Raw genomic sequence first — 27,002 nt, 5'->3', positions numbered from 1 at the left:
ATGCTCACATCCCAAGAATGGGATGTGACTGCTTCTGCTGTGATACTGTGCAACCTGTTTAATTCAATCCATCGTGAGTAATAATTAATGACAACAGGGAAGGTTTCCCCTTAAATGCAAATTAATCAATTCCGAGACGCTCTCATGGCCTTGATGGAAAAGTAGAAGGTAATAGTGGTTCTTTTTCTCCTTGTTTGTTTACAACACAAGACAGTGTAAAGAACATTTTTTATTTTTTCTTGAACTGCGGTTTTAAAAATGACCATGGCTACAATTTAAGAGAGATGTTCAATGGAGCAGGAAGAAGAAAACCTACAATGTTGCTATTGTGGAACAGTGTGGGCCAGGTTGGACAGAATGGTGCTGGAAAGGAGACCTGGTTTAATATGGTGCTGCCAAGCATGGCATTTTGATTGGCCGGGATTTGTGTGAGGATAGTGCAGTAGATTAGCTCCTAGCCTGAAAAGAGGACTTCTTTCTCCTGTGTTTTGTAAGACTCCAGTAATCCTGCCATAGTAACTAGCTGGCTAGCTATCTGCTTTCCTTGAGAAACCCCTGCTCGGTGAAAAAGGGGAAAAATCACCAGTAGAGACATTAAAAGCAAGATTCAAGCAGAGAACCACAGACTGCAAGTGCTGAGAGACCACCTCCTGTCAGCCACAACAACCTGCAAGGAATTTGGAAAAAAGCAAGAAAAGTCAACTCATCTAATCCTGAACTCCAGATTGGTGCTATTGAACTGTTTTATCTCACCCTTAAAATCCATGTTTTCTCTTATGTGAGTTTGTGTATAAGGGTTTCAGAAGGAGTACAGTTTAAGTTATAGAATTAAAAGTTAGCAGTTCATATTTCTTTCTTTTGCCACTGGTTGCAGACAATTTGTTTAATAAACAGTTACTTAATTGTTAAATTTACAAACCTGGCACCTGTATTCTTTCAACACCCTGGGGATTAACATTGACCAGAAACTGAACTGGACTAGCCATATAAATACTGTGGCTACAAGAGCAGGTCAGAGGCTGGGAATCGTGCAACAAGTAACTCACCTCCTGACTCCCCAAAGCCTGTCCACCATCTACAAGGTACAAGTCAGGAGTGTGATGGAATACTCCCCACTTGCCTGGGTGAGTGCAGCTCCCACAACACTCAAGAAGCTTGACACCATCCAGGACAAAGCAGCCCGCTTGATTGGCACCACATCCACAAACATTCACTCCCTCCACCACCGACGCGCAGTAGCAGCAGTGTGTACCATCTACAAGATGCACTGCAGATACTCACCAAGGCTCCTTAGACAGCACCTTCCAAATCCACGACCACTACCATCTAGAAGGACAAGGGTGGCAGGCACATGGGAATACCACCACCTGGAAGTTCCCCTCCAAGTCACTCACCATCCTGACTTGGAAATATATCACCGTTCCTTCACTGTCGTTTGGTCAAAATCCTGGAAATCCCTCCCTAACAGCACTGTGGGTGTACCTACACCACATGGACTGCAGCGGTTCAAGAAGGCAGCTCACCACCACCTTCTCAAGGGAATTAGGGATGGGCAATAAATGCTGGCCCAGCCAGTGAAGCCCACATCCCATGAATGAATTAAAAAACGCATAAATTAAACAGTTAGGTAGAATTGGGGCAATCTGTTGGTCTGATTAAACTTCTCACATTTGTCACGGCTCAGGGAGCAGTGGGGCTTGATGCTACAGCGCACGATCCCCGATGAGTCGTGACAACAGTTCAAAATCATTTCTTCTATTGAGCGAGTAATGGCTGGCCAGCAGACTGATTGCTGCACTTTCACATGACATTTTGCTATTCCTAGGTGATCTTGGTGAAGTCTTTGAATAATATCAAGCTTAAGTGTTCTTGATATGAATATTCTCTCATCAATCAACAATGACTGTAAGGTTCTTGCACTGCTCAAAGTACTGCCATGGTATTGGATTCGTGGGGAGTAGTAGTCTGGCCATCCTTCCAGACAACAATCTGAGACTTGGAGACATTCTTCGTCTTGCTGCTGGGTTTGTTTTATTTCCTGCAACTTTTTTGCAGTAGCTGGTCAGTGCTGAGTGATTAAGGGCAACTTTCTCCCCCCCTGTTGGGAGGGGATGTGCGGGAGCGGACGGGTGGGTTCACGATTGGCGCCCCCAGTTGGGGGCGCACTGCCATTTTACATGGGTGGGCCAATTAAGGCCCGCCCAGCTTGATGTCCGCCAGGAAGCGCTATGCGCTCCCTGTACAGGTGGGAGGTGGAATTCCCTCAGCCAGGGGTGCGCTGTTTTGCGCATGCCCATTAAAGAGCGCACAGGTCTCCCCGAGGCAAAGTGATGCCTCAGGGAGATCGGCTCAGGTTTGAAAGGTTCAATAAAGATTAGAAAAAAAATTACTGACATGTCCCCTCATGTACCGCTGTCACATGAACTGGGACATGTCCATTTCTTTTATTTAAACATTTAAAAAATTTTAATACCCTCATAAAACCTCATCCCGCCCATGGATGAGGTTTTCATGTTTTTCTCGAAGCCTGCGTGGTTGGACGGGCTGGTCCATTAATGATTCCAATTACTTATTTAATGGCCTTAATAGGCCGTTGACAGGTCGGCGGGTGAGCAGCCGACTTGGCTGCGCGCCCGCCAACCTGAGAATGTAAATGACGCGGGGTGACGTTGGGATACCTGCCCGACATCACCCTATGTCATTTCATGTGTCGGCGAGTGGGCCCTACCCCCTGCTCGCCGACCAGAAGATGCAGCCCTAACGATGTATATGCTTCAACCTCCTCAATGATGAGTAAATCCTCTTGTTTAGTTCCTCTTAATGGTACTCGTGACATTGAGTCTGCCGTTGTTTGATACTTCCCTTGCACATACTTTGTGATGGAGTCATATCTCACCAAGCTCTGTCTGAACTGCTGGATTCTGGGCAGCATCTTCACAATTTCTTTCACGTGCAGAAGGGTGATTAGTGGTTTATGGCCTGTTTCGATTTTGAAAAGTAATCCATAACGTAGTCTGAAAATCATTCACACGCCCACGTTGCTCTCGTTGTCCTGTTTGTGACCTAGAGGCATATTAGCCTGGTCTATGTTGCTGTCTCTCTGTACTTGAAATAAAACTGACCCCAGACCTGTAGACGATGTATCTGCTGCTACTATGGTCGTTAATTCTGGGTCATAATATGCCAAGGTTTTAGAAGAGATTAAAAGTTGTTTAATCCTTTCGAAAACATTTTACTGGTCCATGTTCCAGCAGCACTGCTGACCCTGCCTCACCAGCTGTCTCGCGGGCTCGTAGGCCTCTGCTAAATTTGACAGGAACTTGCCCACTTGGTTGACCATCCCAAAGAATTTTTGAAGCTTAGTTAAGTTCCTGGGTCATGGAAATTCTCTGATTACTTTAGTTTTTTGTGGATCAACTGTGATTCCAACGGTTTGTACCACGTGACCTCGAAACTTGATCCTAGGTTTGGCAAACTCAGATTTTTCATTCAATGTTAGGCCTGCATCCTGTAAGACTCTCAGGACTGCTCTGGCCCTGTGACCATGGAGGGGCCATGTAAAAGTATATCATCCACATGGAATATTACTCCTTCCATGCCTTCCAGAGTGTGAGACATTGTTCTCTGGGAAATTACAGAAGTGAACACTATCCCAAAGGGCAATAATCCATTGAAACAATAACAGCCGGATGGCATTATAAATGTGTCAACAATCTGGATTCTTTGTCCAGGGGCAACTGACAAAATCCACTGTTGGCAAACAATTTGGTGAATAAAGAGTAGTCTTGACCAGTTTGGCATAACTCTCATCCACTGGGGTCATTGGTGGATCTCCTTTCTGACTGATCTGTTTAGTTGAGTTAATTCCACACAGATTCTTACAGAGCTGTTTGGCTTTGGGACTGTAACCATTCCTGAACACCATTTTGTGCACATGGTAACTGTTGGGATAAGCCCTTGCTGCTACATCTTTTCAATTTCACCCCTTGACTTTGCCCAAGAGTGGGTGAGGGACTTTCCTCAGGGTAAGGAGGCAAATTGGTTTAGCATCAGCTCCTGGGGTGATATGATTCTCGGTCTTTAACTTCCCTAGGCCTGTAAACAATTTTGGAAATTCGTTTCAAAGTGCACTATTGTAATGCTCATCAGCAACTTCATCCACTTCATAGATTAATTTCAGTTTTAGGCAGGCCTTTCTATGAAGCAGACAGCATTTTTGATTTTGAATGAGATAGAGAGGTTCGAGGATGTCCTGGTCTTTTTATTTCAGCTTTGCCATGAGTTGGCCTTTCAATTTTAAAGTTGTCCCACCAGGACCCTGTAATTTGATAGATGCAGTGTAATCTGTTTGAGCCATTTGACTTTATCTGATAAAACAGAAACCCCTGCTCCTGCGTGTAGTTTAAATTCTGTGGGGTGTCCATCCACCTCGAGTTTAATACTCCAATACTTGTTTTCAGTATCATTTACCTCCCCCAGGAAGGTTGGTTCCTTTGCTTGTGGTTCTTTCACATCTTATATCTGGCTCTGTTTTAAAATATTCTCTCTGTTTTTACAGGTTGTCAACATTTTTGAGGGCTAAACCATTTTGAAATGGCCTGTTTTTCCATAGCTGTGGCATTCTGTACCCCTGCTGGACGTTCTTCTCCCTTGTCCAGCTTGTTCCCACCAAACCAAAGACATTTCAGAATGGTGCTTGGCACACGTTTCCCCATTTTGGCAGCCTTAGGCTTTGGTGCGATTTCTCTTTTATGGCCTGCAAACTGAATGGTCTCACTCGAACCAACGCCTGATTCTGTTTCGTGAGTTCTGCTGGCCTTGCAGTCTGCACTGCTTTCACTAGTATTAAATCTTCTCTTGCCTGTAAAGAGATCTGATAATGCTTCCTCTAGGTCACTGACTATGATACTGTTGTGAACAGCTCATCCTTTAAGATTCCATAATTGAAGTTCCCAGCCAGCCTATAGAGATCGCTGGTGAATGAAGCCTTGCACACGCTTGGCCTTTGCTTCCTTTTTATTAAATTTAGCCCTTTCTATTATTAAATTCTGACAGATGCTGAAATAAGAGTTTACAGCTTACAGGACTTCTTCATAAGAAGTTGAAGCCTCATCAACCCCTTACCTTGCCTATCATGTTGTCAGCGATAGATCCCACTGCATACAGTAACGTACTGGCCTTGCCTGTTTGACCTTTACCGTGTAACCCTGAAGCAGTTTTGTACGTTGTGAACCTTTTTCTCCAGCTGTTCCAGTTCTGGGCCTGTTGCAAGCCTTCTGCACTCTGACATGATTCTGGCAGTGGTGGTTTGGATTCCATGCTGCTGCTGAGCTATGGAACTGTCCCCGTTTCTATGCTACTGCTTGTTGCTTTGGGCCTTTGCTCACTGCTGTCCGCTCCCGGGTCTGTGTTCAACATCTTGGTGAGTCTTAAATCTTTTTCTCTTGTCCTTCCTTCAAGGGTCTCTTTTCTTACCAGTCCTGTCTCTTCTGTTTAAAGTCTGTTGGGTGTTTTACTTGCTTTCACCATGTTTCATTGTGTGGTCAATGTCTAGACAGGGGTTTTGGGGATTGTCTATTCCCCTAAAGTACGCTGTTCGAGTCTACATTTTCTAAAATCACTACTCTTCATTTACAGCAATTATTTACACATTTGGAACTCTACACAAGGTTGGAGCTTCTCCTCCTTCCAGATCTCTCTCTCTCTCTTTCCCCCTCGCCCTCTCTCTCTCGGTCTCTTTCTCCCCCTCCTCAGTCATGTGATCTGACATCATTATTACATCAACACCGTGTATGCTTCTGATGTTAACCCTTTACTCTTCAGTTACCACCCCAAAATCCAGGCCATTGAATTTGCTTCCACCCCCTTTTCAGGCAATGAATATTGGACTATAGCAGCTTACTGCCTACAAAATAACAAAGAAATTGGTGTAATGGGGGGGGTCAATGGGACATGGGCAATCTGTAACAGAGAATGGGCACAATGTAAAAGACCAGGAGACCATTCAGCCCCTTGAACCCATTCCGCCATTCAACTAGATCATGGTTGATTTGGATCTGAGCTCCATTCTCCTGCCTTTGCTCCATATCCCTTGAATACCTGTATCCAGCAAAAAATCTGCCAATCGCAGTTGTAAAAAATTCTGTTGCTCTTGAGTTATGCAGCCTTTTGGGAGAGAGAGATCTAGATTTTCACTATCCTTGGTGTAAAAAGTGCTTCCTGATGTCGCTCTTGAAGGGCCTGGCTTTTATTTTAAGATTGTGCCCTTTTGTTTCGACAGAGAAAGCGGTTTCTCTGTGTCTGACCTATCAAATCCCTTAATCATTTTAAACACCTTGATTAGATCAGCCTCAACCTTCTAAACTCGAGGGACTACACGTAAAGTTTATGCAACCTTTCCTCATGATTTAACCCTTTACCATTCTGGTGAATCTGTGCTGTACCCTCTCCAAGGATAATATCTCCTTCCTGAGATGCAGTGTCCAGAATGGAGGACAGCTACACCAGCTGGAGTCTGACCAGGGCTCTGGACAACTGGAGCCTCACTGTTGAATTCCAGTTCACTTAAATACAGGTCAGCATTCAATTAGCCTTTCTGATTATGTAAAGCACAAAGGGTTAAATGCATTGATCTCTTCATATACATTGATCTTTTGAAAAGCAAAAACAAAACTGCGGGGCCATGGTGAAAAAGTGGGTGTGAGTGTGACTGATTGGATAGTTCTTCCAAAGAGCTGGCACAGGCACAATGGGCTGAATGGCCTCCTTCATTGTTGTGTAATTCTATGATATCTGCCATTCAAAAACAGCACAGTTAGCTGGAATGAGAGTGAGAGCTTACATTTATAGACACCTTCGTTTCTAACCGTTTGGCCGTCCTTCAAAGATATATAAATTCTTGTTCAGTTTTTATCTGTTTCCCAAACACTGAGCTGTAAATACAACCTCAACTCCTGCCTGTTTGATTGAACTAGAGGCAGAGAGAAATTCTCAATTGGTTTCAGCAGTATTTCTGTCAGGAGTTTAAGGATATGGCTTCCACCAATTGTCTATCTCGTCAGAAGTGACTCATCTTTCCTGTTTTGGTGATAGTTTGCTGACAGGAAGTTAAACAGGACATTGAGAAGGTACCTGCCAAGCCCATCGAAACTGGACGCTCAAACCAGCTGCGTTGACCACTGTATGGGAACAATATATTTTCAGTTACTGATGAGCTGGGAATGTGGTTGAAAGTCATTTACGCTGCCTGAAGATTGACAGCTGTCTCTTTCTGCTGCTGTCATTCCCTGTACGATTTCTTCACATATGCATGCGCAAACAGGGACAGGCACTCAGACACACGCAAGTACACCTATAAGCACATGCATACACAAAAATACACACTCATGCATACAAACGTGTAGACTCACATTTACACATACTTATTTAGGCACACATGGACACACATACACACATGCACAAACATACACACACGCACACACACACACAACAAACACACAGCCAAACAGATGCAAACACACAGACAGATGCAGGTGCACACAGGCACAGAGACACACACACAAACAAAATACATACAATCACACACAGGCACACGCAGACATACAGACACAGACAGACACAAACACACAGGCACACTGACAAACACACACAGGTAATCCAGGGCAAGATATAAAATGGCAGTGAGATGCAGAAGTGCTGCCTATTTTGACACTTAATTCATTCGCTTCAGCCTTTCCTTCACTGAGTGCTGAGTGGCTCCGCGCCTCAGTTCCCACCCCAGGCACAGATTGGTAGATTAAGACGTCAGATGTGAGTTCAATCCCACCTCTCATTCTGTAACTCATCTCCCCCCCCACCGCACCCCCCCCTAACTCAACCGTCCCCCTCCAAATGCTAAGCTCTCAGTGAATTAGAGTGTAAGAGGAAACTGCTGGAGCTGATGGTTTGTGTGAAAGCTCCAGCTAAGAAATGTCATTGTGCAGCTTGAGGAGCAGTGAAAATTATTCACTGTGGGAGAGAATGAACAAAGGTTGCTGATAAAGACAACGACAGACCCAGCAACAGCGCCTTGGCTGAAGTGTGTGCCGTGCAGTTTCATTTATAAGAAAGGGGCGGACTGTGACCGACAAGAACATTGAGACAGAGGTGAAGACCTAGAGAGAACAGAGTCAGCCCCTCAAAACCAAACGCTTGGGGAAAGGCTCCAGGGGGCAGGTTTCTTTTTAACTGCTGGACCCTACAAAACTGCCAAGACGCCGCGTGCAGTGCTACGAGTGAAAAATGCGCCCCCGAGAGCGCCAAAGCCAGCGCCCACCTCCGACCTGGGTCCAGCGGGATTTAACATCGAGAGGTCGCAGAGTAGGATCAGTTTGTCAGCTTCCTTTGAAGCCCTGGCCATCTACTTCCCCTGTATGAACTCGTTCGATGAGGACGATGCTGGTAAGTGAAGGGACGGGCTGATTGCCTTGTGAGTCTCCCTGGATGATGGTTCAGGGTGTGATGAGCTGAATCTGAACTTGGTCAAGGAAATAAGAGGGGTCACAAGGGAAGGTTGCCTTAATGGGCAGAGAGTTTGAGATCTGGGGGCAATGGAGAAAGAAAGAATGAGGGAGAGAAAGGGAGACAGAGAGTCTGTAGGGATGACAGAAAGAAAGATCGAATGTGAGAAATAACGAATGGGAGAGCAAGAGTCTGTGGGGATGATGGGGAATGAGAGAGAAAGAGTCTGTGGAATTGACATGCAGAAAGGCAAGTGAGAGAGAGAGAGAAAGAGAGAGAGTCTATTAAATAGTAAGGAGAAAGAGAATGAAAGAGACAAGAGAGAGAGAGAAAGCAAGGGGGAGTCACTGGAAATTATAGGGAAGAAGACAGACACAAAGAATGAGTGTGAGAGCGAGGAATGAAACTTAGATATACAGTAACTAATGTATTGGTAAATCTACAATCCTATCAAGCGAATCTGAGAAAGTATTCAGAGAACTGATTTATTCTGAATCAATGTGATTGTCTGATATAAATGTTTACTAGACCCAGCTCCCTCTCCTAATCATACACAGTAGGCAAAAGGAATGTGGAAACAGGTCAGGCTGGATTTCTAAAGATAGAAGCTTTATTGAGAGAGAGAGAGAGGGAGAGAGAAGAGGAGGAAGAAAAGCAGTATCTGAGGCAATGGAACAGCCAGGCAGAGTGATTCTCACTGAAAAGATGGGAGGGAGGGAAGGAGGCAAAAGCAAACATGTGTGAGAGAGACAAAAAGGATAGCAGGGTCAGAGAGAAAGATTCTTAATGGAAGAGAGAAAGATAATTAAGGAAAAACAGATCTATCTTGCTGCTGGACTATAAGGCTCAGTGAAGGTGATGCACAAAGTTTGAAGGTGCGAGTGATGACTGTAGACTTGGTTCACTCCAGTGGGTCACTGTTGGCAGTCCCAGGATCAATGCTGCCCCGGTGTAAAATTTTAAGTGAAAATTGGTTGGTATTCGGGATTTTTCTTGTCAGGACTCTGAGACTGAACTGAGTCCATTGCTCTTCATTGCAATTCTAATTGTTGCCCATCTCGATCTTTTTGAGTCCTTTCGTGCTGTACGCTTCTTCCAGAGTGAGAAAATGATTTGCTGCCTGTCCCCGTCTCCTATGACCCACTGAGAGAGAGCAGACAGGAGTCGGAAATGTGCTGTTACCCATACTGGAGTGTGGAGGAATGGGACAGCTTATTTTACTTTATCCTTTTCCCTTCCTGAGCCCTTTCCCCTTGTCGTTTGGTGTGGTTCCACTTTCTCGTTGTCCTCTTGTTTTCATTGATTTCCAATGAGTTACTTTAGTTATTGATTATGTTTTAGTCAGACATCGGGGACCACACCACTCCATCTTACAGTTGATTCATGGTTGCGTCTCTTCATCAAGACCCTCAAACAGCCCATGTGAACTCGAAACTACCCAACCACAACACATCCCCACAGCTTCATGGCTGACCCACATTGGATCAGTAGTGCCTGTTCAGCAGTGCCCAGACTTTAAAATTCTCACCCTTGTTTTCAAATCCCCCTGTGGTCTCACTCCTTCCAGACTCTGTAACCTCATCTAGCCCCACAAACCTCTAAGAGATCACATTCCACCAATTCTGGTCTCTTGAGCATCCCTGATTTTAATCACTCCATCATTGGTGGCCATGCCTTCAGCTTCAGCCCTAAGCTCTGGAGTTCCCTCCCTAAACCTCTCTGCCACTCTTGCCTCTCTTTCTTATGGTCTTCTGTCCTTGTGCTTCTCCTTAAAACATGCATCTTTGACCAAACGTTTGACCACTTGTCCTATTATCTTCTTGTGTGGCTCAGTGTCCAATTTTGTTTGATAATTGCTCCTGTGAAGTGTCTTGCTGCTTTTTACAAAATTACAGGTGCTATATAAATGGAATAAAGACAGAACGTGCTGGAAAAATTCAGCAGGTCCGGTGGCATCTGTAGAGAGGGGAACAGTTAACATTTTGAGTCCAATATGACAGTCATATTAACTCTGTTAACTCTGCTTCTCTCACCACCCATGCTGCTGAGTTTTTACAGCACTTTCTGTTTTTATTTCCCACCTCCCGCATCCACGGTATTTTGCTATACAAATGGAAGCTGTTGTTGGTGAGAATCTAACACTTTAGAGTTATGGAATGGGCAGAGGGATGTGGCGTACTCCACACCACCTTTCTCCAGACCCACGTCCTGGGTGGGTGGGGTGGGGATTATAGGGAAATGCAATGACATTTCTCGACTGGAAAGAGCTGGTCATCGGGGAAGGGTGAGTGTCAGATGCAGAGAGCGGGAGCTGGGTCCTGAATCTATCAGTTTATGTGGGATGATCCAGACATATTGAGCAATGCTATTCCCAAAAACTAACAAAGAACTGCAACAAAGATAGAAAGGTAATATCAGGAGTGGTTAGTTTGCAAAGCAAACAGTACCCTAAAACCTCCTTCCTTACTGGGATTGAGGGTTATTTTATATTCTGTAGGTTTTGATAACGGGATTAGGTAATTATTATTTCCTGTAGTTGGGGAGTCAGTAACAGGGGATCGTCAATTTAAACTTATCACTGAAAGAATGAGGAGACAGGCTATTTTCAGAATTACTGGAGCGCAGAATGTTTACCAACGGGGAGTCCTTAATGCAGAGATTATTGCATCTTTTCAAGGAACGTGAGCACTTGAAACAAAGGAAGATACACGGCCATAGGAGAGAGTGGGGAAGCGGGATTAATGTGAGATTACTCCAGCAAAGAAGCAGCCAAACGATGTCTGTGCCGTGAACTCCGAGTTCCATGGATTTGGCTTGGTATAAGAAGAAAGGCTTGCATTTCTATAGCACCTTTCATGACATCAGAATGTCCCAAAGTTCTTACAGCCAATGAAATATTTCTCAAGTGCAGTCACTGTTGTAATGTAGGAAATGCTGCAGCCAACTTGTGCACAGCAAGATCCCACAAACAGCAATGTAATAATGGTTGGATCTGTTTGTATCAATCTTGGTTGAGGGATAAACTTATGCCAGGACACGTGGGAGAACTCACCTATCTGAGAGGGCAGACAGGGCCACAGTTTAATGTCTCACCTGAAAGATAGCACCTCCAACAGTGTAGTGCTCCCCGGGAGTGTCAAAGAAAGATCCCTTATTCCCTATAGGCAGATGGTCTCATATGCATTACCCAGTACGATGGCAATGTACAGCTGGACTAGTCTTTGTACCAATGATATATCCCCAAATCCTGTTCACAAAAACCAGTACTACAAACATACTCACCCTGCCTTCAGCCAAGGGGAATTACATTCTATTAAATTACAGAAACTGTCTATGACACAATAAAATACCCCATGTACAAATCATGTCCTCTGTTACTGCATTGAACAAATAGACCCATGGAATCAGAGAACCTTACAGGAGGCGGGCGTTTGGCCAGTCATGCTTATGCCAGCTTTTTTTATTCATTCGCGGGATGTGGGCGTCACTGGCTGGGCCAGCATTTATTGCCCATCCCTAATTGCCCTGAGAAGGTGGTGGTGAGCTGCCTTCTTGAACTGCTGCACTACATGTGGTGTAGGTACACCCACAGTGCTGTTAGGGAGGGAGTTCCGGGATTTTGACCCAGCAACAGTGAAGGAACGGCTGATATATTTCCAAGCCAGGATAGTGAGTGACTTGGAGGGGAACTTCAATGTTGTGATGTTCCCATGTGTCTGCCACCCTTATCCTTCTAGATGGTGGTGGTCATGGGTTTGGAAGGTGCAGCCTAAGGAGCCTTGGTGAGTTTCTGCAGTGCATCTTGTAGATGGTACACACTGCTGCTACTGTGTGCTGGTGGTGGAGGGAGTGAATGTTTGTGGATGTGGCGCCAATCAAGGAGGCTGCTTTGTCCTGGATGGTGTCAAGCTTCTTGAGTGTTGTGGGAGCTGCACTCATCCAGGCAAGTGGAGAGTATTCCATCACACTCCTGACTTGTGCCTTGTAGATGGTAGACAGGCTTTGGGGAGTCAGGTGGTGAGTTGCTCGTCGCAGGGTTCCCAGCCTCTGACCTGTTCTTGTAGCCACAGTATTTATATGGCTAGTCCAGTTCAGTTTCCGGTCAATGGTAACCCCCAGGATGTTGCTAGTGAGGGATTCAGCAATGGTAATGTCATAAAATGTCAAGGGATGATGGTTATATTCTCTCTTGTTGGAGATGGTCATTGCCTGGCACTTGTGTGGTGCAAATGTTACTTGCCACTTGTCAGCCCAAGCCTGAATATTGTCCAGGCCTTGTTGCATTTGGACAATACCTGAGGAGTCAAGAATGGTGCTGAACATTGTGCAATCAACAGTGAACATCCCCACTTCTGACCTTATAATGGAAGGAAGGTCATTGATGAAGCAACTGAAGATGGTTGGGCCGAGGACACTACCCTGAGGAACTCTTGCAGCGATGTACTGGAACTGAGAGGATTGACATTCAACAACCACAACCATCTTCCTTTGTGCTAGGTATGACTCTAACCAGTGGAGAGTTTTCCCCCTGATTCACATTGACTCCAGTTTTGCTAGGGCTCCTTGATGCCACACTCGGTCAAATGCGGCCTTGATGTTAAGGGCAGTCACTCTCTCCTCACCTCGGGAGTTCAGCTCTTTTGTCCATGTTTGAACCAAGGCTGTAATGAGGTCAGGAGCTGAGTGGCCCTGGCAGAACCCAAACTGGGCGTCAGTGAGCAGGTTATTGCTAAGCAAGTGCCACTTGATAGCACTGTTGATGACCCCTTCCATTACTTCACTGATGATCGAGAGTAGACTGATGGGGCGGTAATTAGCCGGGTTGGATTTGTCCTGCTTTTTGTGTACAGGATACCTGGGCAATTTTCCACATAGCCGGGTAGATGCCAGTGTTGTAGCTGTACTGGAACAGCTTGGCTAGGGGCGCGGCAAGTTCTGGAGCACAAGTCTTCAGTACTATTGCCGGAATATTGTCAGGACCCATAGCCTTTGCAGTATCCAGTGCCTTCAGCCATTTCTTGATATCAAGTGCAATGAATTGAATTGGCTGAAGACTGGCATTTGTGATGCTGGGGACCTCCGGAGGAGGCCGAGATGGATCATCCACTTGGCACTTCTGGCTGAAGATTGCAGCAAATACTTCAGCCTTATCTTTTGCACTGATGTGCTGGGCTCCTCCATCATTGAGAACGGGGATATTTGTGGAGCCTCCTCCACCAGTGAGTAGTCTAATTGTCCATCACGATTCATGAATGATGTGGCAGGACTGCAGAGCTTAGATCTGATCCATTGGTTGTGGGATCGTTTAGCTCTATCACTTGCTGCTTATGCTGTTTGACACGCAAGTAGCCCTGTGTTATAGCTTCACCAGGTTGACACTTCACTATTAGGTATGCCTGGTGCTGCTCCTGGCATGCTCTCCTGCACTCTTCGCTGAACCAAGGTTGGTCCCCTGGCTTGATGGTAATGGTAGAGTGGGGGATACACCGGGCCATGAGGTTACAGATTGTGTTCAAGTACAATTCTGCTGCTGCTGATGGCCCACAGCACCTCATGGATGACCAGTCACAATTTGATAGATCTGTTCAAAACCTATCCCGTTTAGCATGGTGATAGTGCCACACAACACGATGGAGGGTATCCACAATGTGAGGGTGCAGTGGTCACTCCTACCGATACTGTCATGGACAGATGCATCTGCGGCAGGCAGGTTGGTGAGGATGAGGTCAAGTGTGTTTTTTCCTCTTGTTGGTTCCATCACCACCTGCCGCAGACCCAGTCTAGCAGCTATGTCCTTCAGGACTCAGCCAGCTTGGTCAGTAGTGGTGCTACCGAGCCACTCTTAGTGACATTGAAGTGCTCACCCAGAGTTCATTCTGAGCCCTTGCCATCCTCAGTGCTTCTTCCAAGTGGTGCTTAACATGGAGGAGCACTGATTCATCAGCTGAGGGAGGGCGGTACGTGGCAATCAGCAGGAGGTTTCCTTGCCCATATTTGACCTGATGCCATCAGGCTTCATGGGGTCCAGAGTTGATGTTGAGGTCCCCAGCATCAAAGAGCCAGATGGGTTTTTACAACAGGTGGCAAAGGTTTCATGGTCAGCATTAGACTTAATTCCAGATTTTTATTGATTTAAGTAAAATTTCATTTTAAAACGAGGGGTGCACTGTGACCCATGTATTTTGTTTCCAGTTGAGCGGCCAATGAATGTATTCTGTTACTGGTGTCACTCACTGATATCTGCTTTTTTTTGCCGATACCTGCCCTCTTATTGGTGACTTTCATTGACTTCAGATTTGCTAGATATCAATGGGAATCAGGGAGAAAACTCTCCGCTGGTTGGAGTCATACCTAGCACAAAGGAAGATGTTTGTGGTTGTTGGAGGTCAATCATCTCAGCTCCAGGACATCACTGCAGGAGTTCCTCAGGGTAGTGTCCTCGGCCCAAACATCTTCAGCTCCTTCATCAGGGACTTCTCTTCCATCATAAGGTTAGGAGAAAAGATATTCGCTGATGATATTGAAGCAGTCAGTGTTCTTGTGCAGCAAGGCCTGGACAACATTTAGGGCTTGGGCTGCTAAGTGGCAAGTAACATTCGCATCACAGAAGTGCCAGGGAATGACCATCTCCAGCAAGGAATAACCTAACCATCTCCCCATGACATTCAACGTCACTCCCATTACTGAATTCCTCAGTATCAACACCCCGGGGGTTACCATTGACCAGAAACCAGCCATATAAATACTGTGGCTACAAGAGCACGTCAGAAGCAGGAAATTCTGCAGAGAGTAATCCACATTCTGACTCCCCAAAGCCTGTCCACCATCTCCAAGGCACAAGTCAGGAGTGTGATGGAATACTCTTCATTTGCCTGGATGAATGCAGCTCCCACAACACTCAAGAAGCTTAACACATCCAGAACAAAGCAGCCCACTTGATTGGCACCACATGCACCACCTGAAACTTTCACCCCCTCAGCCACTGATGCACAGTGGCAGCAGTGTGTACCATCTACAAGATGCACTGCAGAACTCACCATGGCTTCTTCAACAGCACCTTCCAAACCCACGACCACTACCATCTAGAAGGACAAGTTCCCCACCAAACTACACACCATCCTGACTTGGAAATATACCACCGTTTCTTCACTGTTGCTGGATCAAATTCCTGTAACTCCCTCCTGAACAGCACTGTGGGTGTACCTACACCACAGGGACTGCAGCGGTTCAAGAAGGCAGCTCACCACCACCTTCTCAAGGGCAACTAAGGATGGGCAATACATGCTGGCCCAGCCGGCAAAGCCCACATCCTATGAAGAAATAAAAAAGACTCCGCTGTTACAGGTGTCTCTCAATGACCTATCCTTCCCTCTATCCCCCTCACTGTCTGAAGCAGAACCAGAATGTTCATAAATATGAAAGGTCACAGACCTGTAAACACAGCTTCTCTCTCTACAAATGTTAACAGATTTGCTGATAAGCCTAGCAATTTCTGCTCTTATTTCAGATTTATGGCATATGCGATATTTTGTTTTTGTATCAATATTTCCTTAAATGTCTTGGAGTCATATATTATTTGTGAATGCAATGTAACCCTTAAGTGTGCTATATAAATGAAAGCAATTGTTGTTGAAGTTTCAGTGATATCTGTTCTGGTACCTGTGTCTCTCGCTCATATTGTGTGGCTGTAACAGAATGATAGAACGAAGAGTCTGAGATATACCAATGAAAAATATTTGTAGTATCATTAATACAGAAAACAATATCATTAGAGCTGTGGGGTATGTCGGGGAGTGTTACAGTGTGGGGTGGACCAGAGAGTGTTACAGAGTGAGGCATATCAGGGAGGGTTACTGTGTGGGGTGGTCCAGGGAGTGTTATAGAGTGAGGTGTATCAGGGAGGGTTACTGTGTGGGGTGATCCAGGGAGTGTTACAGAGTGAGGCATATCAGGGAGGGTTACTGTGTGGGGTAGATCAGGTAGTGTTACAGTGTGGGGTATATCAATGAGTGTAGCAATGAGGAGTGTGATGCATATCAATGAGTGTTACCGTGAGATCTGTGGGGAATATTAGGGACTGTTACAGTGAGGGGTGTGGGGTAGATCAGTGAGATACACGGTGAAGTGTGTATCAGTGAGTGTTACAGTGAGGCGTATGGGGTACATCAAATTGTTACAGTGACGGGTGAGAGCTATATCAGTGAGTGACACGGTGAAGAGTATATCAATGAGTGTTACATTGAGGGTTGGGGTGTATCATTGAGTGTTACAGTGAGGCGTATGCAGTATGTCAGTGGGAGTTCCAATGAGGGCTGTGGGGTATATCAAAGAGTGTTACAATGAGGGGTGCAGGGTATATCAGAGTGTTATAGTGAGGGGTGTGGGGTATATCAGTGAGTGTTACAGCGAGGCGTATGGGGCATATCAGAGTGTTACAGTGAGGGGTGTGGGGTATATCAGAGTGTTGTAGTGAGGGGTGTGGGGTATATCAGTGAGTGTTACAGTGAGGGGTGTGGGGTATATCAGTGAGCGTTACAGTGAGGGCTGTGAGGTATATCAGAGTGTTACAGTGAGGGGCGTAGGGTATATCAGAGGGTGCTCCAATGAGGGGTGTGGGGTATATAAATGATTGTTACAGTGAAGGGTTTGGTGTAGATCAATGAGTGTCACAGTGAGGGATGTGGGGTATATCAGAGTGTTACAGTGTGGGGTGTAGGGTATATCAGAGTGTTACATTTATAGGTATGGGGTATATCAGAGTGATACAGTGAGGGTTGGGGGACATATCAGAGTGTTACAGTGAGGGGTGTGGGGAATATCACAGTGTAACAGTGAGGGGTGTGGGGTATATCAGAGTGTTACAGTGAGGGGTGTGGGGTATATCAGAGTGTTACAGTGAGGGGCGTGGGATATATCAGAGTGTTACAGTTAGGGGAGTGGGATATGTCAGTGAGTGTTACAGTGAGGTGTGTGGGGTATGTCAGTGAGTGTTATAGTGAGGGGTGTGGGGTATATCAGAGTGTTACAGTGAGGGGTGTGAGGTATATCAGAGTGTTACAGTGAGGGGCGTGGGGTATATCAGAGGGTGCTCCAATGAGGGGTGTGGGGTATATGAATGATTGCTACAGTGAAGGGTTTGGTGTAGATCAATGAGTGTCACAGTGAAGGATGTGGGGTATATCAGAGTGTTACAGTGTGGGGTGTAGGGTTTATCAGAGTGTTACAGTGTGGGGTGTAGGGTATATCAGAGTGTTACATTTACAGGTATGGGGTATATCAGAGTGATACAGTGAGGGTTGGGGGGACATATCAGAGTGTTACAGTGAGGGGTGTGGGGAATATCAGAGTGTAACAGTGAGGTGTGTGGGGTATATCAAAGTGTTAAAGTGAGGGGTGTGGGGTAGTGAGTGTTACAGTGAGGGGTGTGGGGTATATCAGAGTGTAACAGTGAGGGGTGTGGGTTACATCAGAGGGTGCTCCAATGAGGGGTGTGGAATATATAAATGAGTGTTGCAGTGAAGGGTTTGGTGCAGATCAATGAGTGTTACAGTGAGGGATGTGGGGTATATTAGAGTGTTACAGTGTGATGTGTGGGGTATATCAGAGCGTTACAGTGAGGGGTGTGGGGTATATCAGAGTGTTACAGTGTGATGTGTGGGATATATCAGAGCGTTACAGTGAGGGGTGTGGGGTATATCAGAGTGTTACTGTGAGGGGTGTGGGATATATCAGAGTGTTACAGTGAGGAGTGTGGGGTATATCAGAGTGTTACAGTGATGTGTATGGGGTATATCAGTGAGTGTTACAGGAAGGGGTGTGGGGTATGTCAGTAAATGTTACAGTGAGGAATGTGGGGTATATCAGAGTGTTACAGTGTGGTGTGTGGGGTATATCAGAGTGTTATAGTGTGGGGTGTGGGGTATATCAGAGTGTTACAGTGTGGGGTGTGGGGTATATCAGAGTGTTACAGTGAGCTATGTGGGGTATATCAGAGTGTTACAGTGAGGGGCGTGGGGTATATCTGTGAATGTTACAGTGAAGAGTGTGGGGTTTATCGGTGAATGTTACAGTGAGAAGTGTGGGGTATACAGTGAGCGTTACAGTGAGCGATTTGGGGTATATGAGTGAGTGTTACAGTGAGGGATCTGGGGTATATCAGCGAATGTTCAAGTAAGGAATGTGGGGTATATCAGAGTGTTACAGTGAAGTGTGTGGGGTATATCAGTAAATGTTACAGTGAGGGGTGTGGGGTATATCAGTGAGTGTTACAGTGAAGTGTATATCAATGAGTGTTACACTGAGGGGTGGAGTGTATCATTGAGTGTTACAGTGAGGTGTATGCGGTATATCAGTGGGTGCTCCAATGAGGGCTGTGGGGTATATCAAAGAGTGTTACAGTGAGGGGTGCAGGGTACATCAGTGAGTGTTACAGTGAGGGGTGTGGGGTATTGGGGTATATCAGAATGTTACAGTGAGGGGTGTGGGTATATCAGTGTGTTACAGTGAGGGGTGTGGGGCATATCAGAGTATTACAGTGAGGGGCGTGGGGTATATCAGAGGGTGTTCCAATGAGGGGTGTGGGGTATATAAATGATTGTTACAGTGAAGGGTTTGGTGTAGATCAATGAGTGTCACAGTGAGGGATGTGGGGTATATCAGAGTGTTACAGTGAGGGATGTGGCATATATCAGAGTGTTACAGTGAAGGGTGTGGGGTATATCAGAGTGTTACAGTGAGGGGTGTGGGTTATATCAGAGTGTTACAGTGAGGGGTGTGGGGTATATCAGTGTGTTACAGTGAGGGATGTGGGGTATATCAGAGTGTTACAGTGAGGGGTGTGGGGTATATCAGAGTGTTACAATGAGGTGTGTGGGGTATATCAGAGTGTTACAGTGAGGGGTGTGGGGTATATCAGAGTGTTAAAGTGAGGAGTGTGGGGTATACAGTGAGCATTACAGTGAGGAATTTGGGGTATATCAGTGAGTGTTCCAGTGAGGGGTGTGGGGTATATCAGTGAGTGTTACAGAGAGGGATCTGGGGTATATCAATGGGTGTTTCAGTGATGGGTGTGGGGTATAACAGTGAGTGTTACAGTGAAGAGTTTGGGTTAAACTGATGAGTGTTATAGTGAGGGGTGTGGGGTATAACAGTGAGTGTTACAGTGAAGAGTTTGGGGTAGACTGGTGAGTGTTATAGTGAGGGGTGAGGGGTATATCAGCGAATGTTCCAGTGAGGAATGTGGGGCATATCATAATGTTACAGTGATGTATGTGGGGCATATTAGTGAATGTTACAGTGAGGGATGTGGGGTATATCAGTGAGTGTTACAGTGATGTGTGTGGGGTATATCAATGAATGTTGCAGGGAGCGGTGTGGGGTATATAAGTGAGGGTTACAATGAGAGTTTTGGGGCAGACAAGTGAGTGTTATAGTGAGGGGCATGGTGTATATCAGTGAGTGTTACAGCGAGGGGTGCGTGGTTTATCAGAGCGTTACCGTGAGGGTTATGGGGTATACCAAAGTGTTACAGTGAGGTATGTGGGGTGGCCAGTGATTTTTACAGTGAGGGATGTGGGGCATATCAGTGACTGTTACAGTGAGGGGTGTGGGACATATCAGTGTGTTACAGTGAGGGGTGTGGGGCATATCAGGGATTGTTACAGTGAGGGATGTGGGGTATATCAGTGAGTGTTACAGTGAGGGGTGTGGGGTATATCAGGGATTGTTACAGTGAGGGATGTGGGGTATATCAGTGAGTGTTACAGTGAGGTGTGTGGGGTATATCAGGGATTGTTACAGTGAGGGAAGTGGGGTATATCAGTGAGTGTTACAGTGAGGGGTGTGGGGTATATCAGTGTGTTACAGTGAGGGGTGTGGGGTATATCAGGGATTGTTACAATGGGGGGTGGGGTATGTCACTGAGTGTTACAGTGAGGGGTGGGAGTATATCGGTGAGTGTTACAGTGAGGGGTGTGGGGTATATCAGAGTGTTACAGTGAGGGGTGTGGGGTATATCAGAGTGTTACAGTGAGGGGTGGGGGTATATCAGAGTGTTACAGTGAGGGGTGGGGGTATATCGGTGAGTGTTACAGTGAGGGGTGTGGGGTATATCGGAGTGTTACAGTGAGGGGTGTGGGGTATATCAGAGTGTTACAGTGAGGGGTGTGAGATATATCAGAGTGTTACAGTGAGGGGTGTGGGATGTATCAGAGTGTTACAGTGAGGGGTGGGGGTATATCGGAGTGTTACAGTGAGGGGTGTAGGATGTATCAGAGTGTTACAGTGAGGGGTGGGGGTATATCGGAGTGTTACAGTGAGGGGTGTGGGGTATACCAGAGTGTTACAGTGAGGGGTGTGGGGTATACCAGAGTGTTACAGTGAGGGGTGTGGGATGTATCAGAGTGTTACAGTGAGGGGTGGGGGTATATCGGAGTGTTACAGTGAGGGGTGTGGGATGTATCAGAGTGTTACAGTGAGGGGTGTGGGATGTATCAGAGTGTTACAGTGAGGGGTGTGGGGTATATCAGAGTGTTACAGTGAGGGGTGTGGGATGTATCAGAGTGTTACAGTGAGGGGTGTGGGATGTATCAGAGTGTTACAGTGAGGGGTGTGGGATGTATCAGAGTGTTACAGTGAGGGATGTGGGATGTATCAGAGTTTTACAGTGAGGGGTGGGTGTATATACAGTGAGGGGTGGGGGTATATACAGTGAGGGGTGTGGGTATATCGGTGAGTGTTACAGTGAGGGGTGGGGGTATATCGGTGAGTGTTACAGTGAGGGGTGGGGGTATATCGGTGAGTGTTACAGTGAGGGGTGTGGGATGTATCAGAGTGTTACAGTGAGGGGTGTGGGATGTATCAGAGTGTTACAGTGAGGGGTGTGGGATATATCAGAGTGTTACAGTGAGGGGTGTGGGATCTATCAGAGTGTTACAATGAGGGGTGTGGGATGTATCAGAGTGTTACAGTGAGGGGTGGGTGTATATACATTGAGGGGTGGGGATATATCGGTGAGTGTTACAGTGAGGGGTGGAGGTATATCTGAGTGTTACAGTGAGGGGTGTGGGATGTATCAGAGTGTTACAGTGTGGGGTGGGGGTATATCGGTGAGTGTTACAGTGAGGGGTGGGGGTATATCTGAGTGTTACAGTGAGGGGTGTGGGATGTATCAGAGTGTTACAGTGTGGGGTGGGGGTATATCGGTGAGTGTTACAGTGAGGGGTGGGGGTATATCGGTGAGTGTTACAGTGAGGGGTGTGGGATCTATCGGAGTGTTACAGTGAGGGGTGTGGGATGTATCAGAGTGTTACAGTGAGGGGTGGGCGTATATCGGTGAGTGTTACAGTGAGGGGTTGGGGTATATACAGTGAGGGGTTGGGGTATATACAGTGAGGGGTTGGGGGTATATCAGAGTATTACAGTGAGGGGTGGGGGTTTATTCATCAAAGTGTTTGGATGATTTGTACCCTCAAATCCTAATCTCCTTCACAATGACCTTTGTGAAGTTAATGTTGTACAGAGTGATACAGAGGTTTAGAAATTCATTCGGGAGTGAGAGTTTGGGTTTGATGGCTCTCTGCAGTTTCTGACAACGCACATGTTCCCCTGTTTTGCTTTGTCAATCTGTGGCAAGAATCAGACCCAATCTACGTCATCTACACTGACCTGACAGAAACTAACACAAAAATATAGTAATTGTCTTGCACTCAGCTTGGTAGAATTTGATTTTATTCTGTATAAATTTGAGCCTATTTATTTATAAGAGCTATGACTAACTGAGTACTTTGAACTGCCTTTGTCAAGGAAGAAGAAGCTGCTAAATGTGTAGTGAAAGAGGAGGTAGTTGAGACACTGGATGGGCAAAAAAATTGATTAAGGGGTGGTATTAGATAGACTGCCTGTACTTAAAGTTGACAAGTCACCAGGACCTGGTGAGATACATCCAGGGATACTGAGGGAAGAAATTGAGGAGCAACTGACCATAATCTTCTAGTTCTCCTTAGAGACAGGAGTGGTGCCAGAGGACTGGAGAATTGCAAACGTTACATCCTTGTTCAAGAAAGCGTACAAGGACAAGACCAGCAGCTACAGACCATCAACACTCAAGAAGCTCGACATCATCCAGGACAAAACAGCCGGCTTGATTGGCACCACATCCACAAACATTCACTCCCTCCACTACCGACACACAGTAGCAGCAGTGTGTACCATCTACAAGATGCACTGCAGCAACTCACCAAGGCTCCTTCGACAGCACCTTCCAAACCTGTGACCTCTACCACCTAGAAGGACAAGGGCAGCAAATGCAGAGGAACACCACCACCTGGAATTTCCCCTCCAAGCCACATGCCATCCTGGTTTGGAAATATATTGTTGTTCCTTCACTGTCACTGGGTCAAAATCCTGGAACTCCCTTCCTAACAGCACTGTGGGTGTACCTACACCACATGGACTGTCGCGGTTCAAGATGGCAGCTCACCCCCACCTACCTCTGCAAGGGCAGTTAGGGATGGGCAATAATAATGCTGGCCCAGCCAGTGACGGCCATGTCCTGAGAAAGAATTTAAAGAAAGACCAGTCAGTTTAACCTCAGTTGTGGGAAAGCTTTAAGAAACAATAATCTGGGGGTCATGGTGTTGTCAGAGGAGATGGTGACATAATGGTAATGTCACAAGACCAGTAATCCTAAGGAACATAGGTTGAAATCCCACCCAAGTTTGAATTCAACTAATAAAAGAAATCCAGAATTGAAAGCTACTCCCAGGAATGAAGACCATGATTGTCGCTGATGTACTTTAAAGAATGAAATCAGCTCTCTTTACCTGGTCTGATCTACATGTGACTCCAGAGCCACAGCAATGTGGCTGAATCTGAAATGGCCTAGCAAGTCACTCTGGTCAAGGACAATTAGGGATAGGTAGCAAATGCTGGTGTTGCCAACAATGCCCACATACCATGAAATAATAAAAAAAAGAGAAATGCCAGGAGGGCAAATCATGTTTAACTAAGTTACTTGTGTTTTGTGAAGAGGTAACAGAAAGGGTCGATGAGGGTAATGTGGCTGATGTGGTGTATATGGACTTCCAAAAATTGTTTGATAAAGTGCCACAGAACAGGCTTGTCAGCAAAGTCAAAGGAGACAAAAGGGATAGTGGCAGCATGGATATGAAGTTGGTTGAAAGTCATGAATCAGAGAGCAGCGGTAAATGGTTGTTTTACAGACTGGAGAAAGGGTTAGAGAGGGGTGTCCCGGGGTCGGTATTAGGACTCCTGGTTCTTCTCAACTCTATTAATGAATGAGGCTTGAGTATGCAGGGCACAATTCCAACATTTGCAGCTGACACAAAACTTGGGAGTATTTGAATTTTGAGGAGGATAGGGTAGACTTCAAGAGGACACAGACAAGCTAGTGGAATGGGTGAACACATGGCAGATGAGCATCAAATGATACATTGGAGTAGGAAGAATGAGGAGAGGCTGTGAAAATTAAAGTTTACAATTCCACAAAGGGTTCAGGAGCAAAGGGACCGGGTGGTATATGTGAAGAAATAGTTGAACGTGGCAAGACAGGTTGAGAAAAGGTTAATAAGGCATTCAGGATCCTGGGCTTTGTAAATAGAGGCATAGAGTACAAAAATAAGGAAGCAACCGCGAACCCTTATAAAACACTGGCTGGACCTCAACTGGAGCATTGTGTCCAATTCTGGGCACCACACTGTAGGATGAATGTGAAGGCATTAGAGGAAGTGCAGAAAAGATTTACAGCAATAGTTCCAGGTTTGAGGGACTTCAGTTATGTGGATAGATTGGAGAAGCTGGGGCTGTTCTCTTTAGAGAAGAGAAGGTTAAGAGGAGATTAGATAGACGTGTCCAAAATCATGAGGGGGCTGGACAGAGTGGATAGAGAGAAACTGTTCCTATAGATGGGAGGGTCGAGAACCAGAAGGCAGAGATTTAAGGTGAATAGCAAAAAAAATCAGTGGCGACGTGAGGAAAAACTTCTTTATGCAGCGAGCGTTTAGGATCTGGAATGCTTTGCTTGAGAGTGTAGAGGACGAAGACTCAATCATGTCTTTTAAAAGGGAATTGGATAATTATCTGAAGAACAAAAAATTGCTGGGCTATGGGGAAAATGTCTGGAAGTGGCCTAGCTGAGTTGCTCTGGCAGAGATCTGGCATGGACTTAATGGGCTGAATGGCCTCTGTGCTGTAACCATTCTATGATTCTATGCTTCTATTTATCCTAGATATATTATTCTACCGTTTAGGAAGGATGACAAGGCCTTGGAGAGGGGTGCAGGGATTTACTGGAACGCTGTCAGGGATGGAGAAGCTGGGGTTATTTCCCTTAAAGGGAAAGAGGTTAAGAAGAGATTTGATAGAAGTGTTACCGTGAGGTCAGGAGGGGTCGAATGACTTCCATCTTTTCCCTCTCCTCGTTTGACCACAACAGGTTTTTTAAAAAAATGGATACACTTGCCAAATCCATGAGTGTTTAATTGTTTACATGCTATGACCATAAAAGACACAATCAGCTTTAATGGATTGGCAGATGAATGAAAGAATTATTTTTATACCATAAGTCGTTCTGACCTGGAACACACTGCCTGAAAGTGTAGTGGAAACAGATTTAGTAGTAATTTGCAAAAGGGAATTGGATAAGTAATTGAAATACACGGGGAAAGAGTGAATCTAATTGGACAGCTCTTTCAAAGAGCTGACACGGGGCATGATGGGCCAAATGGCCTCCTTTTATGCTGTGTCATTCGATGATTCTATGAGTCAATGAAAGTGACAGAAACATACGATAATTGCACCAGGTAATGAAGGGTGCCTCGATTTTCACTTTACCCTGCACAATGCATTATATAAACACATCGTACTCATTGAAAGAGATCTTATCTGTAAAGTAAGGAGACAGTTACTGTTCAAATTGCAACCTGTAGTAAAATCATGAATGCACCCTTTGAAACATCAAGCAAAGGAAACCTTTGTGGCTGCTTTTACCATGTAGCTGCTCATGAGCAGAGTCATTCTTCCACTCGATATTTTCATTCATAATTTCAACTGGAGTCATAGCAACTGCATAGCATGTGCGAACTCTCATTTTATATAACATGAATTTGAATAATTCCTGCTGTCTAAAATTCATTTATCATACGGCATCAATGTACCATAATTCATGGTTGAAACCTCCTCTTCTTTTGTGACCCTGCTTTTGATATATTGTAGATCATAAAGCTCAACACTGAACTCCTTCCCTTGCTGAGTTTTTTTTGTGTTCATCAAGGAGAAGGGTATCAATGATGGACAACGAAACAGGTTTACTTTTTTGCAAACTCCTTCCTTATGAATACACCCAGGACAAGTACAGCATGGGGTTGGATACAGAGTAAAGTTCCCTCTACACTGTCCCCATCAAACATTCCCAGGGCAGGTACAGCATGGGGTTACATACAGAGTAAATCTCCCTCTACACTGTCCCCACCCAACACTCCAAGGACAGGTACAGCACGGGGTTAGATACAGAGTAAAGCTTACTCTACACAGTCCCCATCAAACACTCCCAGGACAGGAACAGCACAGGGTTAGATACAGAGTAAAACCCCCTTTACACTGTCCCCATCAAACACTCCCAGGACAGGTACAGCACGGGGTTAGATACAGAGTAAAGCTCCCTCTACACTGTCCTCATCAAATACTCCCAGGACAGGTACAGCACAGGGTTAGATACAGAGTAAAGCTTACTCTACATTGCCCTCATCAAACACTCCCAGGACAGGTACAGCACAGGGTTAGATACAGAGTAAAGCTCCCTCTACACCGTCCCCATCAAACACTCCCAGGACAGGTACAGCACGGGGTTAGATACAGAGTAAAGCTCCCTCTACACCGTCCCCATCAAACACTCCCAGGACAGATACAGCACGGGGTTAGATGGAGTGTAAAGTTCCCTCTACACTGTCCTGAAAGGTGTTTGATAATCTGAAAAGCAATATTCACACTACCTAACATTTCTATGCCCCACTGATGTTTTTCAATGGGTAATTCCAGGGCTGCCTGTGCCCTTTGGAGAGACTGTGGGTTGGAGAATCCAATCCATAGTGTTGTAATCTGGCAGCAGGCTTGAACTTCCTTTGTGTATTGTGGAGTTAGTCCTATAGTCTCAGTAACAACAAGAACTTGCAATTATATAGCACCTTTAATGTAGTAAAATGTCGAAAGTGATTTCACAGGAGAAATCATCAAACAAAATTTGACACCAAGTCATATCAGGAGATATTGGCCCAGATGCTCAAAAGTGTATTCAAAGAGATAGTTTTCAAGGAGCTCTTTAAAGGTGGTGACGTTGAGAGAGAAAATTCCAGAATTTAGGGCCTAGGCAGCTGAAGGCACAGCCAGCAATGCTCCAGTGATCATTCAATCATGTGCAAGAGGGCAGAATTGAAGGTGGTTAGAGAGGGTTAAAGGGCTGGAGATTACAGAGATAGGGTGGGGTGAGA

The 27,002-nt window shown here is 45.6% G+C and overlaps 1 protein-coding gene across 1 annotated transcript in view; it reads left to right on the top strand.

Moving 5' to 3' along the window:
• Positions 1-7,799: 7,799 nt before the first annotated feature.
• rims4 (regulating synaptic membrane exocytosis 4) overlaps positions 7,800-27,002 on the top strand; it is a 109,355-nt gene continuing 90,152 nt past the window's right edge. Inside the window, exon 1 of the mRNA XM_078554831.1 lies at positions 7,800-8,439. Within this exon, the coding sequence (XP_078410957.1) occupies positions 8,412-8,439 (28 nt within the window). The 5' untranslated portion in view covers positions 7,800-8,411. The remainder of the gene's footprint in view (positions 8,440-27,002) is intronic.

The sequence above is a fragment of the Cetorhinus maximus genome, chromosome 13 (genome assembly GCF_964194155.1).
Source record: "Cetorhinus maximus chromosome 13, sCetMax3.hap1.1, whole genome shotgun sequence".
Lineage (NCBI taxonomy): Eukaryota > Metazoa > Chordata > Chondrichthyes > Lamniformes > Cetorhinidae > Cetorhinus > Cetorhinus maximus.
This window is presented reverse-complemented; position numbering and strand designations above follow the sequence as displayed.